General features: G+C 36.4%; 1 protein-coding gene across 1 annotated transcript in view; it reads right to left on the minus strand.

Annotated features, from left to right (window-relative positions):
- Window positions 1-14,959, minus strand: part of LOC139134839 (uncharacterized) — a 36,538-nt gene extending 21,579 nt beyond the window's left edge. The window contains exons 1-10 of the mRNA XM_070701899.1: window positions 14,850-14,959; window positions 8,785-9,046; window positions 6,037-6,104; window positions 4,745-4,925; window positions 3,895-3,962; window positions 3,515-3,637; window positions 2,881-3,025; window positions 2,557-2,684; window positions 1,970-2,089; window positions 308-636 (exon numbers count right to left, since the gene is read on the minus strand). Coding sequence (XP_070558000.1) covers window positions 308-636; window positions 1,970-2,089; window positions 2,557-2,684; window positions 2,881-3,025; window positions 3,515-3,637; window positions 3,895-3,962; window positions 4,745-4,925; window positions 6,037-6,104; window positions 8,785-8,962 — 1,340 coding nt within the window. The 5' untranslated portion in view covers window positions 8,963-9,046; window positions 14,850-14,959. The remainder of the gene's footprint in view (window positions 1-307; window positions 637-1,969; window positions 2,090-2,556; window positions 2,685-2,880; window positions 3,026-3,514; window positions 3,638-3,894; window positions 3,963-4,744; window positions 4,926-6,036; window positions 6,105-8,784; window positions 9,047-14,849) is intronic.
- Window positions 14,960-16,238: the final 1,279 nt, after the last annotated feature.

Here is a 16,238-nt window from a genome sequence, read left to right on the forward strand (position 1 = left end):
TTGGTTGAAAATATCTACAAATATTTTGAAATTTGGTCAGAGTTGATCAGTGAAGACTATGATGACCACTTTTTCTCAATGGTAATATATGAAATACCTGTAACAGTACAGTTCACTCAATATTGATAATGGGTGGCCCTAGCGTGATCAGAATTGATGTGTCTGTAGACTCATAACAAGGCTGATCTTCATTGACAATCAAAACACGGGCTCTAACATGATTTGGATGTGTGAAAACAAATATCCATACAATACGCCTTCACTGATAAACGATTCTGAGCACTACATACCTGGTAAATAGACTTACCTCGGTCTACACTGGTATATGGCTGCATCTGTTATAACTACACATCCATCTAAAACTGTATCCTTCTGAAACTCCTTTGACCAATCTGTAGGACTAAATCCTGGCCGCACAGTTGATTGCCTTCCACTAACAGATGGCATCCTCTCTTTGAGCTCTTGTTTGAGTTTGTCTGATAAATACGCAGCAGGAAATTTGACTTTGTGTACTGCCAGTATTTTCTCATTGTCAGGTACGTTAAAGAGCTGTACCACTGAATCCATGTTGATATCATCTTCCACACTCGGTGAAGAGGTCTCTGACATCTGATTTGAAATCACATTCAAAGATACCTAGAATGACAATCGTAATATTTCACACATGAAACAGATCCGCCATGGGGTACATCTCGAACACACAGCTGATCTTCTGAATGAATAGAAAACAAGTCACTAGACTCTCTGAATAACAGATACTGAATTTACTTGATATGATTCTTATTGATACTGCCCTCTTGTGCTCAGTATTACATACAGTATGTATCCATTCTGCTTTCAAGCAGGTTCTCATTACTTGGTGCCACGGAGAATACTAGCAAGTGAGTTTGAAGTGCTGGTTCTGACATCCAGATGGAGTTTTGCATGCGTGTAGTACATGTAACTCAGAAATTGGGTTTAAAAATATCCAGTAAATTTGCTGACGTGTTTGTGACATTATTTCTAGCTGATATAAAATAATGCATACTAAGGTGTAATAACATGTTGTCTATGCCGTACATGTCATGTTGACTGATAGTACAGCTACGGAAATGCATGGAGTGCACGGAGCAAGCTTTGAATGGATCAATAACTTCAAACTTATTCAAAACAACTACGTGTACAGGTACAATGTGAGATCTTGTGTGAGCACAGAATACACCTTTTCAGACTCACTTGCCATTCAAGCAAACTCTTGTTTTAAGACATAATTCAGCAATTTTGTTCACATTTTCAATGCTGCTCAGTGTCTTAAACTTGATTAAATTAAGCTTGCTCTGACAGAATATAAATTGACCAGTCTAACTGGTTTTAAATCATTTGAGATACCCCAGTATCAAACAGAACACTGAAAACTGCATGGATTTCTAGATGTACCATTTGCAACATTGCCAATATGCTGTGTCATTGTCTTAGGATTGCACAATTCTCAACATATTTACTGCCTAATTCATTCTAAACCTTTCAAATAATTTTAAGTGTTTACCACCATAAAGCAATAAGTTAGGACGGAAATAATACTTCTGTACTGTTACAAGAATGTGCTGAATGATTTGCGAATCTCTGAGGCATTTGTAATACACTGCATGTACTAATGTCAGACAACAATGATAAACAGAGAAGAATAAAAGTCACAGCATTCTACATGTCCATTTATTACCAAAACACACAAGAGCACTTAGTCTACTAACACCGTGTTAAAATTCAGCACTATATCATCATATTCTGAGGTATCTTTCTATTTATTCAATTGATATTCATAGCACACAAATAAGACTTTGAAGCATTTGGAAATTTGATCCAGTATTCCTTGCATGCATTCATGATGACCTGAATACGTGTTATGGAATTTACCAAAATATGCAAGAGAACCTGTACATGTATACTGGTATGTTATCAGCTATAAAAACTACACTGGATTGCAGCTTACCTTTCCCATATTTTGGATGATGGCAAACATAAGTCTGTCAGTCAGTATGATATGACTTGCATTGGCTGGGACGTGATACACATATAGTGGTAGCCAGTTATCAACACTGTCATCAAACACCTGAGATTCAAGCAAAGATACAGATTGACAAATCACCATAATCATCAATATCAGGGACAAACCACTATTGAGAATCTTGAAATAAAACTTCCATAATCAGTGTAATAAAGAATAATTCTTAGTCACATGATTCAATGGCCGTGAAAAAGCCTTAGGTATATCTGCCTGCCTTTCATGCATATTTGTAAGCGTGATACCATTATGCATTATTTATAGCAACCCAAACCCTACAAGGTTCACAAGTCTGTGGACCATCACGTTCATCAAACGCTCTATACGACGGTCTATTGGAGTATATTGCTTCAATTTACTGTTTTAGTATTAACATACCCACAGACTTGAGCAAGACTATCTTGCTGACGAAGCCTGACAAGAAACTTTATGTATAAAATGAAAGTTTCTGTGAAAGGCTTTTAGATTTGAGAGATTTGAGATGTCAGTAAGCAGAAGAAATTGGTTATACTTACTTTGTAAATGTTTGTTTCTTTGTCGTGAGCCGCAACATAGTTTCTTCCCTTTGTACTTTGTACGGCCAAGTTCACTTGATTTGAAAACTGCTTAAATGGAACTGGGGCGAAGTCACTTCGAAACTCATCTGTGGCGCCACAAAAACAGACAGAGTAATGAATCTTGCTCTGGTCATTGGTATGTGAAGCACTGTGAATTTCTTGCAGTTCACAACATGGATGTAGAAAATATTTTTTTACATCCATGTTCACATTAAGAAAGAATACAACACAATATAGTAGAATGAGAGAAGTTTGTAAATTTTATAACAGCTGCAGTATTACCTGACTGTAAAAATGTTTCTAAAGAAACTGCCCGTCCTTCTAGCATTTCAAAGCCTAGCTTCATGATTTGTTCACTTCCTGGACTCCACTGGGATGGCTGTAACTCAAGCAGAAGTCTCCATTGTCCACCAGACACAGTGTGAATCTAGTAAAACATTACATAGAAAGTCTATTACACTGGTGTTTAACCGTCACATCAAAAGTTGACCAAGCTTTTCTTCCAAGTATTTGTGTGGAATAGTCTACCAGTGCAAAATGTGATATACCTAGAACTCAACAGTAATTACACTATGTACTAGTATTTACAAATAATGATCAATCCGTGAAAATAATTCTGTAAAGATGCCTTCAAAGGATTTTCTGTGAATATTACCGAAAGAGCGACTATGACAACACAGAAATCCACTGGTAGTCATTGTAAATATGAAACACCCCTTCTGCAATTACAGATTCATACCCTCCTCTGAAACACACATCAAAACTGATTGCTGTACAACTATGTATGACAATACACATGGAAATTCTGTAAAGAAACGTCTGTGACAAAAGAAGATTCACGTCATCATCTAGTCTTTTGTTCAGATCAGTAAGCCTTGCCATCAATGTTGACAAAGTGATTGAAGTAGATTCATACCAGAAGATATGTTACAGAGCACCTATCATTCTCTGCAAGCTGTAATGAAGTGATCTGATCTTTGACATCTGTTACTGCAACATCTTGACTCAAGGTGAGATCAACAAACACCAACTCTCCAAGCTGAAAACAACAAGATGGGTATATTTCAAATATTGTCATAACTTATAATTATTTATTTAGTTCAATTTACGGAAGAATTTATTTATTATCGGATCATACTTGAATAGTTCATCTCCTGATGTAATTGTCATCAGAGCAATAGCAGTAGTTGAAGCTTAAAAGGCTTACAGGTACATTTATGTTCATATTAGGTACCACAATTCAGAAAGTTTGGCCAAAACCTCACGTAGTACACAGGTCCGATATGTTAGTCTTACCTCTGTGCCTATGATAGCAATGTCTTTGTTATCGATCGTATGCCACCAAACTATACTGGTAGGGGGCGCTGTTGATAAAAAAATACTTTACTTGTAAATATAATGGGTTACTCTGGAAAAGGTTTCAAATGTTACAGAAAAATCTTCATTCTTAAGCTTCTTTTTGATAAACACAGCTGCTTATGATGTTTGGTTTTAGATGGTTGAACATTAGCTTTAAGTAAGAACAACAATTATGTTGGAATCTTACTTCACAAAGAGTCAATGTAAAAAGTTATATACTTTTGCCCATTTCAAAATACAATGTACGTCAAATCGGATGAAGTTCATTCTTTTCAGTATCATACATGAATGAAGTGTTTTCATCAGATATTGTGAACAAACCTCATCCCAAATTTCTGTTATGATTTATCAATCACTGTGATTCAGCATGGTATGCGTCATTTTGATGCAAAGACATGCAAATACCCAGTTTACTTGTTAGAGTTTTGGAACTGTTATCTAACTAGATGAAGGTTTGGACAACTGTTAGTTTGATAGGTTGAAAAGTACCAAGTACGGTATACAATGTAGACATAGATTGCAGTGTCCTCTGAGACTGAGTCAGGTGATATCGGAGAAATTTGCACATTTTTTCAGAGAGGAAATCAGATGAGGGGTTGTACAAAACACAAAATGATTGTGTCTACATTCCAGTGACCACAAATATTTTGCTCCTGTAAGCCTTTGAGTCACCTATAGCCATATGAAACTGTAACTCTGGGGACCTAGGGATTTAACAAATGTATGTAACTATGTTATTACCCTCACGGCCAGTCAATATGTATATCAGATCTACAGAGTTACTTGCCTCTTCTGTTTGTTGGTTCAATGACAGTAAAGTCTGTTCTGGACCAGGCTTTGTTGCCAGTCACTTTCCCATTCAGCATTGCCATCACAGGTACAATGCAGATAGAGTTATCACTGCAGGCACACACCAACCACACACCACTTGGATCAAATGACATACATTCCATGTGTTTACTTGGGTGCTAAAAGAATTGAGAGATGGAAACAGTGTATCATAAATATGACATGATTTGCTGGCTTCATGGAAACTTACATAACTGGGAAAGCGGTGCCATGGAAACTTACAGAACTAGGACAACATGTGCCATGGGAGCTTACAGAACTGGGAACGCATGTGCCACTTCTGTCCTGTTAAATTTTAATTTGTATTACAATAGGAAGTACCTTGCGAGGTACTGCTAAAACTTTCTACTCAAAAGTCAGTATCTTTAATTTTTAGCATTTTTCCTAGTAGCAATGTGGTTCTATGCGTTGATTGCCATTTCTTGATATAAATGGCCATGTTCAATTGATCACATTCAAATGTCCATGATATCATAGCGTTGTCAATACCAGTGAATTTTGTGATGCCATACCCACAGATTATAAATGATAATGTATCTGATTATCAAGCATTGGGGCCCCAGATGTTTTCTACATCTACAAATTCCCTGGCATCGCCACAATTATAAAATAACAGTACTAACACACCCCAACCGCGGGTCCATCATAAACCCAAGAAAATTTTGCACTCCACAATTTTAATTTGTATTACAATAGGAAGTACCTTGCGAGGTACTGCTAAAACTTTCTACTCAAAAGTCAGTATCTTTAATTTTTAGCATTTTTCCTAATAGCAATGTGGTTCTATGCGTTGATTGCCATTTCTTGATATAAATGGCCATGTTCAATTGATCACATTCAAATGTCTTTGATCACATTCAATTGATCACATTCAAATGGCCTTGCCTTTTACAGTATATGTCATTCACTTTTGTTTTTTGGTGGGCTGGGAGGGGTACATTATTGCTTACATATTGGGTTTGTAATCTCAATGCGTTGATATAATAGCAAGGCTTATCGTTGTTGTTAACAAGTGAATTTCTCTGCTTTCACAAATTTCACTTGTCAACTACAGCACTGCAACTCATCTGCAACTTGATCTACAGTAGATCAAGAAACACAAGCGCTGAAAAAAATTTAAACTTTACTATGCCAGTGTTTAATTTGAACACCACAAAATTCCTGCATTGTCTCAGCTGAAATGACATTACATGAATTTGCACTCTGACAATTTTAAGGCTTGCATCTTACCTGAAACCAGCAGACTTGCTTTGTTACGGGTACTTTACCATTTTCTGCATACCTTAGAAGTAAGAAACCTATAAGAAATGTGAAGAGTAAGAGCACCTTATTCATTTGAACTGCAGGATTTTCATTAATCATTTTCTAAAGTTTATTAAATTAAAGCAATAAACTCCACTGCAGGCGGATAAACACTATATTTTAGCATCGGTGGAATGAACTTTCATCCAATCAAAATGGCGTATGGTAGCATGATATAACATCATACTGATACCATTTGTAGAAGATGATCGCCTCTAGAATGCCACTTTTGGGATTAATTGTATGTAAAACTGAACAAATAAGACTGTAAAAAATAGAATTATCTAGAACTGCATGGTTACTGAAACTATTACTACTAAGCCTGTCTTTGGCAAGTTACTCACTGCAGTGCAAAAAATGGTCTCTCATTAAGACTTCAAATATATTAACTGAGCACAAACGATACCTAAATGATGTTTTAGATTTTGTTTACTATAAACCGGAAGTGCCTGAGTAATGAACAGGTAGATGTTCAATGTAAGTCACAAATCAGCCATATTTTGAAGTATTGAGACAGCAAAACTTACAAATGTCATATTAATCAACATATTTTTTGAATATTTAGTTCTCTTCACATTTAACACTGCAGTTTCCATGCTTAAAATGCCAAAGTTGATCTTATACCGGTAGTCGCATTGTTTTATGTTACAGCGCAGTAACTTTGATTTCATGGTAAAACACATTTCAGATATCATTTTCTAGCATATGGATTATTCTTTGGCTTTTTCTATTGCAGTAATTTCACATTACACACAGCTAGAAATCCACCACACTAACACCATTTTACTGATAGAATTCACAAAATTAATATATTACATTTTGCTCTGCTTGTTTGTTTAAAGATACAAATTTATTTCTAGCCATACATGAGTATGTAGATAAATAGTTACACAACAGATAAGGACTTGTGCAGGGCCAAAAACATAACAACTTAAAACATTCTTCACTGTAATTGCTGTTACTGACTTCTCATTTCTTCAAGTTACATCACAGAATTAGGTGATTAGAAGTTACCTTCAATTTAAATCTACAATTAATATATTCAGCTGAAAGAGATGTGTAGTGTAGTTATGAAATATAAAGTGGCCTTTGTCTTGCAATGATCACGTGACATAATGGATATTGGGTCATTCATGCAGATATGATAAATTATTTCTAGTGATATGACAGTCACTATACAACTCTCGCCAAAAGTCATTCCTGTTAATATTTTAATCACCTGTTATCATAAACAAATTATTATTCTGACCAAAAGATATACAATATCTAGTTTTTCTTAGAAAACCTAGTGATATTATTTTTCATATTCTCAAAAACTGTTCTACAAAATTATATCACACAAAAATATAAACTGTAGTTATACAGATCATGAACTTTTTCATCTTGGATCTAAACAAACTTTTGCGCTGCATCACTATCAGCATATAGTGCAAGAGTTTACTGATGGGCAAAGAGATCCAATGGTTTTCAAAAATCTAGAAATGTTAATCAATAAAACTTTTAACTTTAATTTTGTTCACTATGACACTGCAGCTGGCTAATACATAATTTGACAAAGATAATTTATTAATTTTGATCCAGCAAAAACACAGAGTTTAGGGTTGCTGGAATATAAATCTGGCAGGTCATGTTACCAGAAATATTTTTATTTCTCTTTTGGCTTTAAAGTTTCTGGTTTGGGCCATGAAACTGTTAACTAGGTTCAGGCTATAAGGAATTGGACAAAATCTGAAGATAATTTGAATCACTGAGAGAAAGACTCTAGAGAAACATGATCTCGTACTCTTAGCTCAAAGAGCTTCTTTCTTTAATAGAGGGTACTGCAAAAACCTGTTTGTTACATTTCTTAACTCAAAACAAGGTAGCTAGTTTGTCTGATGTGACTCCATTTTGTAAAAGATATGAGGATGTCAAAAGGTTTTTATATGGTTCATTTCAGTTAAACGTGATTGAAAAGGAATTATCTACCATGAGTCACTGATTTTGTGATACAAAACCAGACTATCACCTTTAAAAAGCTGCTTACAGTTAACACCACCAGATTATTTTCCACACATGAAAACTTTTATTGATAACTGTCGATGTACGTCTACCATACTTCACTTTGAATCTTTCATAAGATTCTCACAATTGAAATTGAAGTCTGTTAAAATTGCAACTTACGTCAAATGTCAAGTCATGGTACAAAGTCAGTCACCCGGAAAAAACTTGAGCTTTATCATTAAATGTGGTTTTTGCCAAGGACTGGGGGCACCAAGCCACCAATGAAAATAAGTGGTCACCACACTTTTTACAAAAACACAAACAATATTTCTAGGGGCCTTAGCTAAATGTATGTACTTTTTTCAGACATTATTGTGATGGCATCCAATGTTACTGGTGGTTCACTAAAACATGGTTCACTCTTGCTTGATGGAAAACATACACACATAAATGATGATGGAAATGAAACATTCACATGTATGATTTTTGTTACAACTTGCTTGATATACCACCGGTAATCCTGATAAAATGGCCAAGGAACTCAGGCAATATGTTATGATTTGCTGACAGCTTGTGACAATTGAAGAAAGCCTGTGACACTGCTAATGCATGTACCGATATGAGATATTTACTGGTATTTTAAAGAAATATATAATACAAACAATTAAGTTACAATAGTGTATAGAAACCTACCACTATCACACATTAACGCAATCACAGTTACACATTTGGTCCTGAATTCTCTGAAGGCGCTGAGTCGGACATGGACATGCTGTTCCCTACGTTTATCAACGATATGGCGGCTTGCATCCCCATCAGCGTTCTTTCTCACTCGAAGGAGAGTGGCAAGTTCAAACAGGGGATATGGCATGATGTGTGGAGCTATTAGTTTCACCACAAGGTACTGTTAAGGGGATGATGTGCTCATCTTGATGTCTTCACAAGTTATAACATACTGCAAGAGAAAAGAAACTCAGTTCAAAATTGATAATCGTGAAATGTTGCAATTATTTCAGTATTGATTGAGCATGGCACATGGTATGAATTTACACAGTGTGCAAAATGTCCTCTAAAACATTTGCTTTAACAGGGACACTCAACTGGTTGCCAACATTTTATTGAAACTAGCATGGAAATTATGTGAGATGCACGCTAAGTATAAATCATATTTCTTAACAAAGTCATCATTTGCGCATAAATATAGTTACAAACTCAAAACTGGCAATATTAAGAGAAGCAAAATGTAAGTATCTTTTGATTATGCAAAATAGCTTTCATATCTTTGCATGCTAGAGTTATATTTACGATATTACATAACTATATTATCATATATATCTTTTCATGAGTGTCATCACCTTTTGAACTGATAAAATATATTACACCCAGTATAAACGACTATTCTATGGAATTTTACCCCTTTCACCACCATGGTTTGGTCCAAACCCAATGATTTTTGGTGGCGATTATTGCTGACCTGTTTTATTGGGCACTTGCGATGAACGGGTCAAGCAAGGTCAAATGTAAGAGAGTATGCAAATTATATTCATCATCATCCTATGGCGCATAATCAAGGCCAATATTCGAACTCCCAATTTTCAACTATCGAACTCCACATTTTCAACTTTCGAACTCCCCATTTTCAACTTTCGAACTCCACACATTCAACTTTCGAACTCAACTTTTCAACTATCAAACTCAACATTTTCAACTATCACTACGGCCCAAAGGCGCCCCATTTTGTACGGTAATAGCGTCCCAAATTTTCGCCACACATACTGGAGCGCGCGTTCAGAGAGTCAATTTCACCTCCCGCGTCATGTTGAAAATTTCGCCGTATTTCCTTGCTGCACATCTAAATATTAATGAAAGAGCAACAGGTCCTATTTCCCGTATACGCTGCCCTTACAATTACAATATTGTTGGAAGAATTTCACAAGGGAATTCCAAAAATACGTAAGCGATAACAGACATATGCAAAATCAAGTAAAAACACAGTCAACAGCAAAACGATCTTCAACTCGTCATTTCATAAAAATAAGGGGGAAACTCAAAAAACTAAAACCATAGAGTTTTAGTTACCCTTCATGATATGTGTCATACCAATATTATAAAAAATAACAGCGAATTGAAAAAGTTAAACCAACGGTTTTCTTCAGATGTATTTTTCATTTTACGATGTGTCTAATCTGCTCGATTTCCCATAGAAAACAATGGCGTTTTATGTACTGAACAGACCGTACAACTCTCGCTCGTTCAAATTTCTCAATTCTGAACCAATTATAGTAAAAGTGGCACGATGTTTCCTTGATATATATACAAAATTGCTGTCGTTTTAGTTTTTTGAATTTCTCGACGAAACTTGTTTTAGTTGCATTTTATTTTTTGATTGCTGAATGTTTGCTCTTGCCCTCAATAAAATGGCGATCTTACGGCGTTTGCATATGCAGAATCAGGGTCTAATATTGACCCATTTAATCGGTTAGTGTCTCTTAAATTTTACAGACCAATACCAGTCAGGTTGTTGTAATTATACCAAATTTTGGCGAATATCAACCATGAAAGTTCCAGTAAACTGCAAAAATAACACAGAACAGAGGCGAACGGGCGTAGAGTCTCCACTGTAATCGTGCAGTGAACGTTATCGATCGATATCCTTTTGTCCGAAATTGTTACATTGTTGTCTCGCTCACTCGCGTGTAGTCCCCCGTTCACAATGGCGCCAAACTACGCCGAGGTGCGCCAAAATGTGCTGAAACGTATGTAAAAGTATCACCAAAACTGAAACAGTGTCGTCAATTTACTGTCAGTACAGGAAACAAACTGATACCTTGATGTTAAAGTGTATAAGTCAATATATGGGTTATTGTGGAAATGTTTATGACATGACCTCATCACAAGAGCGCCCGGCACAAGCGGCGCCCAAACAGATTTTCGATCGATAATCTATTGAAAATAAATTGATACAATGTTCGCCGTTGTCAATAGCGACCGGCTAGAGCGCTGTTCGATAGAAATTATGCTTCGCGGAATACCGTACACTGAGGCATACTTTTGGGCCGTAGTGTATCGAACTCCACATTTTCAACTTTCGAACTCAACATTTTCAACTATGGAACTCAACATTTTGGAATCGTATTCCCCATTTTAACTATCGAAGTCATAGGTCCCCCTAGACCACTAGCCAGCGAACACAAGCCAAAATGAGCATACATATAGTCAAATACGACTTTAAAAAATCGTCGGTGTCATTTTACATGAAACTACTTATCACTTTGTTAGGGAGTCCCAAACACATGGTGACCTCGCAGTTAATTTTGAACATGGACGACACCGAGTTCGTTCGTGACCACGTCAGTGGTAGTTTGTCTAGGCTGCTACTTGACCTTGACCAGCCTGACAGACGGGGAGATGTGTCACGTAGGTGTGAGAGTCTTGTTAGACTTTTGTCACAGTTAAGTGGCATTGGAATGTGTAGTGAGCGTATTGTCCAGCTAGTGCAAGCCGCTCAACGTGAAATACATGATGTTGAACATAGTGGTCACGGTGTAATAAAGGGAAAGTGGCTTCACACATCAGCCATCTCGTCTTGTATGTGCTTTGGTGTGTTTAGTGTCTGAGTTGTGTTTTGGCTGTTAGTGTGGAAATTAACAAGTGAGTCGTTAATTTTAAAATAAGCCATGGCGAGCCACGCACGCATGCTCTTGTCATTAGACGACATGATAGCGACCAAATTAAGTGATGGCGGAGGTCGGCGGTAAATCTTGAAGTTATAGCATCACAAGTGTTTCCGGTTCATATTTTTGGACCCTCTAGAACATCACATAGGAATAACTCTAAAACTCCGAAACGTCATGTGACGTATCTATGACGCGTTCTGACGTAGTATAGCCCAGAAGGAAAAACGTGGGTAACTACAATGAAGCAAGTTAGGGATGCCTAGGGAGAATACGAATCCCAAATGTTGAGTTCGAAAGTTGAAAATGTGGAGTTCGAAAGTTGAAAATGTGGAGTTCGAAAGTTGAAAATGTTGAGTTCGATAGTTGAAAATGTGGAGTTCGAAAGTTGAAAATGTTGAGTTCGATAGTTGAAAATGTGGAGTTTGAATGTTGAATGTTGAGTTCGATAGTTGAAAATTGGGAGTTTGAATGTTGAATGTTGAGTTCGATAGTTGAAAATGAGGAGTTCGAAAGTTGAAAATGGGGAATAGGAATCCCAAATGTTGAGTTCGATAGTTGAATGTTGACTCTGAGTTCGATAGTTGAAAATTGGGAGTTTGAATGTAAAATGTTGAGTTCGATAGTTGAAAATGAGGAGTTCGAAAGTTGAAAATGGGGAATAGGAATCCCAAATGTTGAGTTTGATTGTTGAATGTTGAGTTCGATAGTTGAAAATTGGGAGTTTGAATGTTGAATGTTGAGTTCGATAGTTGAAAATTGGGAGTTCGAATATTGGCCTTGATTACGCGCCATAATCATCTCATGGTATTTTCAACAAACGCGTGCATCATCATTGCAATCATCAATGTCACTATCATCATTTCCAATACCTTTGTCCATTTCATCATGCCTTAGTCATCACCATATGTAATATTTTTTTATTTATTTATTAGCCGTGTTCACAATAATGACATTGGCTCAGAAAGAAAGAGAAGGGGAAGAAAATGTATAACACTGAAAAGTTTTCAGATTCACTTCATTCACATTAGCTCAAAAGTAATTAAACTTTCTGACTGAAAATCTGTAACAATTCATTCATGTATTTTGCAACAACATGAACAATGCAACTGTCAGTACATGACAAAAAGTACTTAAAAAGAGAATCATTGTCAAAGCATTTTAGCTGGTTCTGAATGTTAAAAATCATTTCTAAGTAAATTGTTCGTACAGTGTGTGCTGGTTTACTTGGACATAATAAAATACAATGGATTTCATCACCAACACCAGAATGACAAAGGGTACAAAGTCTAAGATGTCTTGGAATGTTTTTAAAACGACCATTTCTATTGCAAAAGTATGATCAGAAATTCTTGCCTTTGTCAAAGCAATTCTGTGAAATGGAGACTTAACAAGTGATAGATAATTTTCACATTTAAACATGCTTTTAATACTACAGTATACATTTAATTTGTTATTTTTTGACAAGGCATTTTTCCAGGCTTCCTTAAATTTAGACTTTAAAGACTTTTTCACAAGTTCGATAACTGTTGAAGGTTTACATTTCTCACAATTCAAAATGCTAGAATTGCACAGTAGAAGAACAGACTCAACAAAATGTAAGAAACACGAAAAACCTTCTTGTGTAAGCTTTTTTCGAGTTCAAATGCAGTATACAGCAAACTGCCCTTGGACAAATTCTTAAGGCGAACCCAAAATTTCATAACATTCAAAATAACTGATATCAGTAACGGGTAACGCCCAAGTTCACCAAGACAAGCATGGATGCTGGCAGTTTTACTAACGCCAAGAATGTGTTTACATGCTTTCATATGAATTGACTCAAATTCACTGACAGGTTTTGCAAAATAATCTGTAAATCTTTCCACACTGACTTTTCTGAATAAGTAAGCACCCCACACCTCAGATCCATAAAGCAACACAGGTTTTACTAATGAATCAAATAAATGTAATTGAACCCCAACTGGTGTTCCATTGAGAGAGTTGAAAGCTTTCATGTAAGCGAACAACGCCCTCGATGCTTTGTTTTTCAAAACTGACCTGGCTTTTTTAAAGTTCGCAGATGAAGTAAAAGTAATACCCAAGTAGGTATAGGAGGGAACAATCTCCAATTTTTTCTTTGGATAAAGATACTAAATTTGTGGGGATTAAAATTAGCATTGAAAACCATAACTTTTGTTTTCTTGAGGCTTATTGAAAGTTGCCATTTACTACAATAAGATTCAAGCAGTTGAAGTGAATGCTGTAAACCATGTAATATCTGACCTTTTCTGACACATGCAAGTAAGTCATCGCATTTGTCAGTGGTAATTAAGTTTTAAACTACACCTGGCTGGCATCAGATTTAATCAGGCAATGTATTCAATGCATTTTTTTTTTTGTATCATTGACTTAGACTTCTCCAATTTCGTACCACAGTTACTTGCAGTTTGCAAATGGCAGCACTTGTAACTTCCACTTAAGGATATCCTGCCGTGGATCACGGTCCCTCCACATTTGTGGAGGGCCGTGCGTGGATACACGTTGGACGGTTACCTCTGTTGTTATTTTAGACCAGCATCCCTCACGATCAGATATGGTTTCACTCATTTGATACATATTGCATTCAGTGATAATATGAAGAATTTTGATGACTGTTTCGATTTCTTTACCAGTCCCATTTTACAATACATGATGTGTAGCTGCTACCTCCATGGTCCGACACGACGTAAACTGCAGCGTGCGTGTAACTGTGCATACATGCATGCATATTGAGGTTGTTGGTACCATAAGAGTTTACATTTTGTCATTTACCCACGTTGTTAAAGAGTGAATCGCCTCTGGCAATAATTATAGTTCCAAAAACCACCGGTACCCCTCCCCTTAATATGTCATGTCAACAATCACATGCACGCACACCTTCCAGGCAAAGAACGCAAACAGCTGACAGCGAACCACATCACAGATACCACTTCCTGGTTGTTGAGCGCACATAATATACCATTGTGCGTGCTCTTAATGGGAATTGGGTTACTTCCATCGAAATGTGTTAAAAACTCTCAAGATAGAAGCGGATATAGAGTAACATAAAATATGAAAACAAACCTAGTTTTGAACTTTGACCACTGTTGCCTGTGTCCATATGCAAGCGTGTAAGCAGCCATCTTGATATCCAGCGCAGCTAATAGCGCAGCTAGCTTGCAGATGGCAGCTACACAGGGGGACACAGTCGTAATGACAGGTTGTTACGTTTACACAGACACACTTGTGCAGTTTGAGATGTACTTTGGCACCCCCGCAGTACCAGACGACAAGTTAAGTGCTCGTCTAAAAGTCTGCAACTCACTGACAAAATCACTACAGTTCACGGCTGCAAAATGCTATGGTGATATTTCCTTTCCCTGAATCTTCAACACAAGACTGAGAGAAAAATTATGAATTCAAAAAATGCAATAAAAATATCTTCAAAATACTCCTGCAAGAATTGTTTGTATGTTTCAAAATGTTTTTACAACCATAACATTTATTGTTTTTAATATCTGTACAAACCCTGAAGTGATCTGTACAAAAAAAAGATCGGTCTGTCTTAAGGTAGAACACGCCTCGGGGACAGACATTCGAACTCTCAAACTTTTTCAATTCTTTTCTGATCTACCACTTGGGGGGGGGGGGTTCATTTTAAAGCTCTTAGTGTAAGAAAACTTTTCACCGGTTTAGTTTTTCGATAATGGAAAATCCATAGAGCTAACACAGGGATGGCGGCCATTTTGAATTTCAAATATCGGTAAATCTTGAGTAATTTGTTTCCCTAGTTCCAAAATTTGCATGGTGACCCCCAAGTTTTATTCTTTATTTTCAAAGAGAATGATTGAAATATTCTTTGAGGAAAGTTTGAGCAATAGTTTAAGTCTTTCACTTTCAAGGCGCATACTACCTTAATAAGCTTCCCATTTCTTTTAACTGTGTGAGACGTACATCAATATATAATAATGCATGAAAGGCATTTCTTCTGTGTAATATACACCTCAAGAAGCAAGTTAATTGGGAAAGTCAATTTTTCACATTTATATTTGTGCCAGTTTCTTCTACATTAAATATCCCCATGATGAAAATGACAGTATTTACTTTTTTGATTTTGTATAGTTTCCACTTAAACTGCTGATTAGGTGTACAAGAACAAATGTGGCAGTCTTCATTTATATATCTTGTATTCAGTATCAATTTCCCCTGCTCCCGATTTATTGTTCAAAGGAATCAGCCAAAATATTGCCATCACAAAGGCGCAACCAAGCAAATATCTCTTTCAATAATTCAAGATTTTTGTACATCCTGAAGAAGGTGACTTGTGCGTCGCCGAAAAGCTGGTTTAACGTGGCGCTGCACATAACACAGCGTATTTTGCTCAAAATCACTTTTTGCAAAGCTCCATTCCTTTTAAGTAATTTGTCAACCAAGGGATGTAGACAATTTGGGTTACAGCTGACAAAAATAAAA

This window comes from Ptychodera flava, chromosome 6 (genome assembly GCF_041260155.1).
Source record: "Ptychodera flava strain L36383 chromosome 6, AS_Pfla_20210202, whole genome shotgun sequence".
In the NCBI taxonomy this organism is placed as follows: Eukaryota; Metazoa; Hemichordata; class Enteropneusta; family Ptychoderidae; genus Ptychodera; species Ptychodera flava.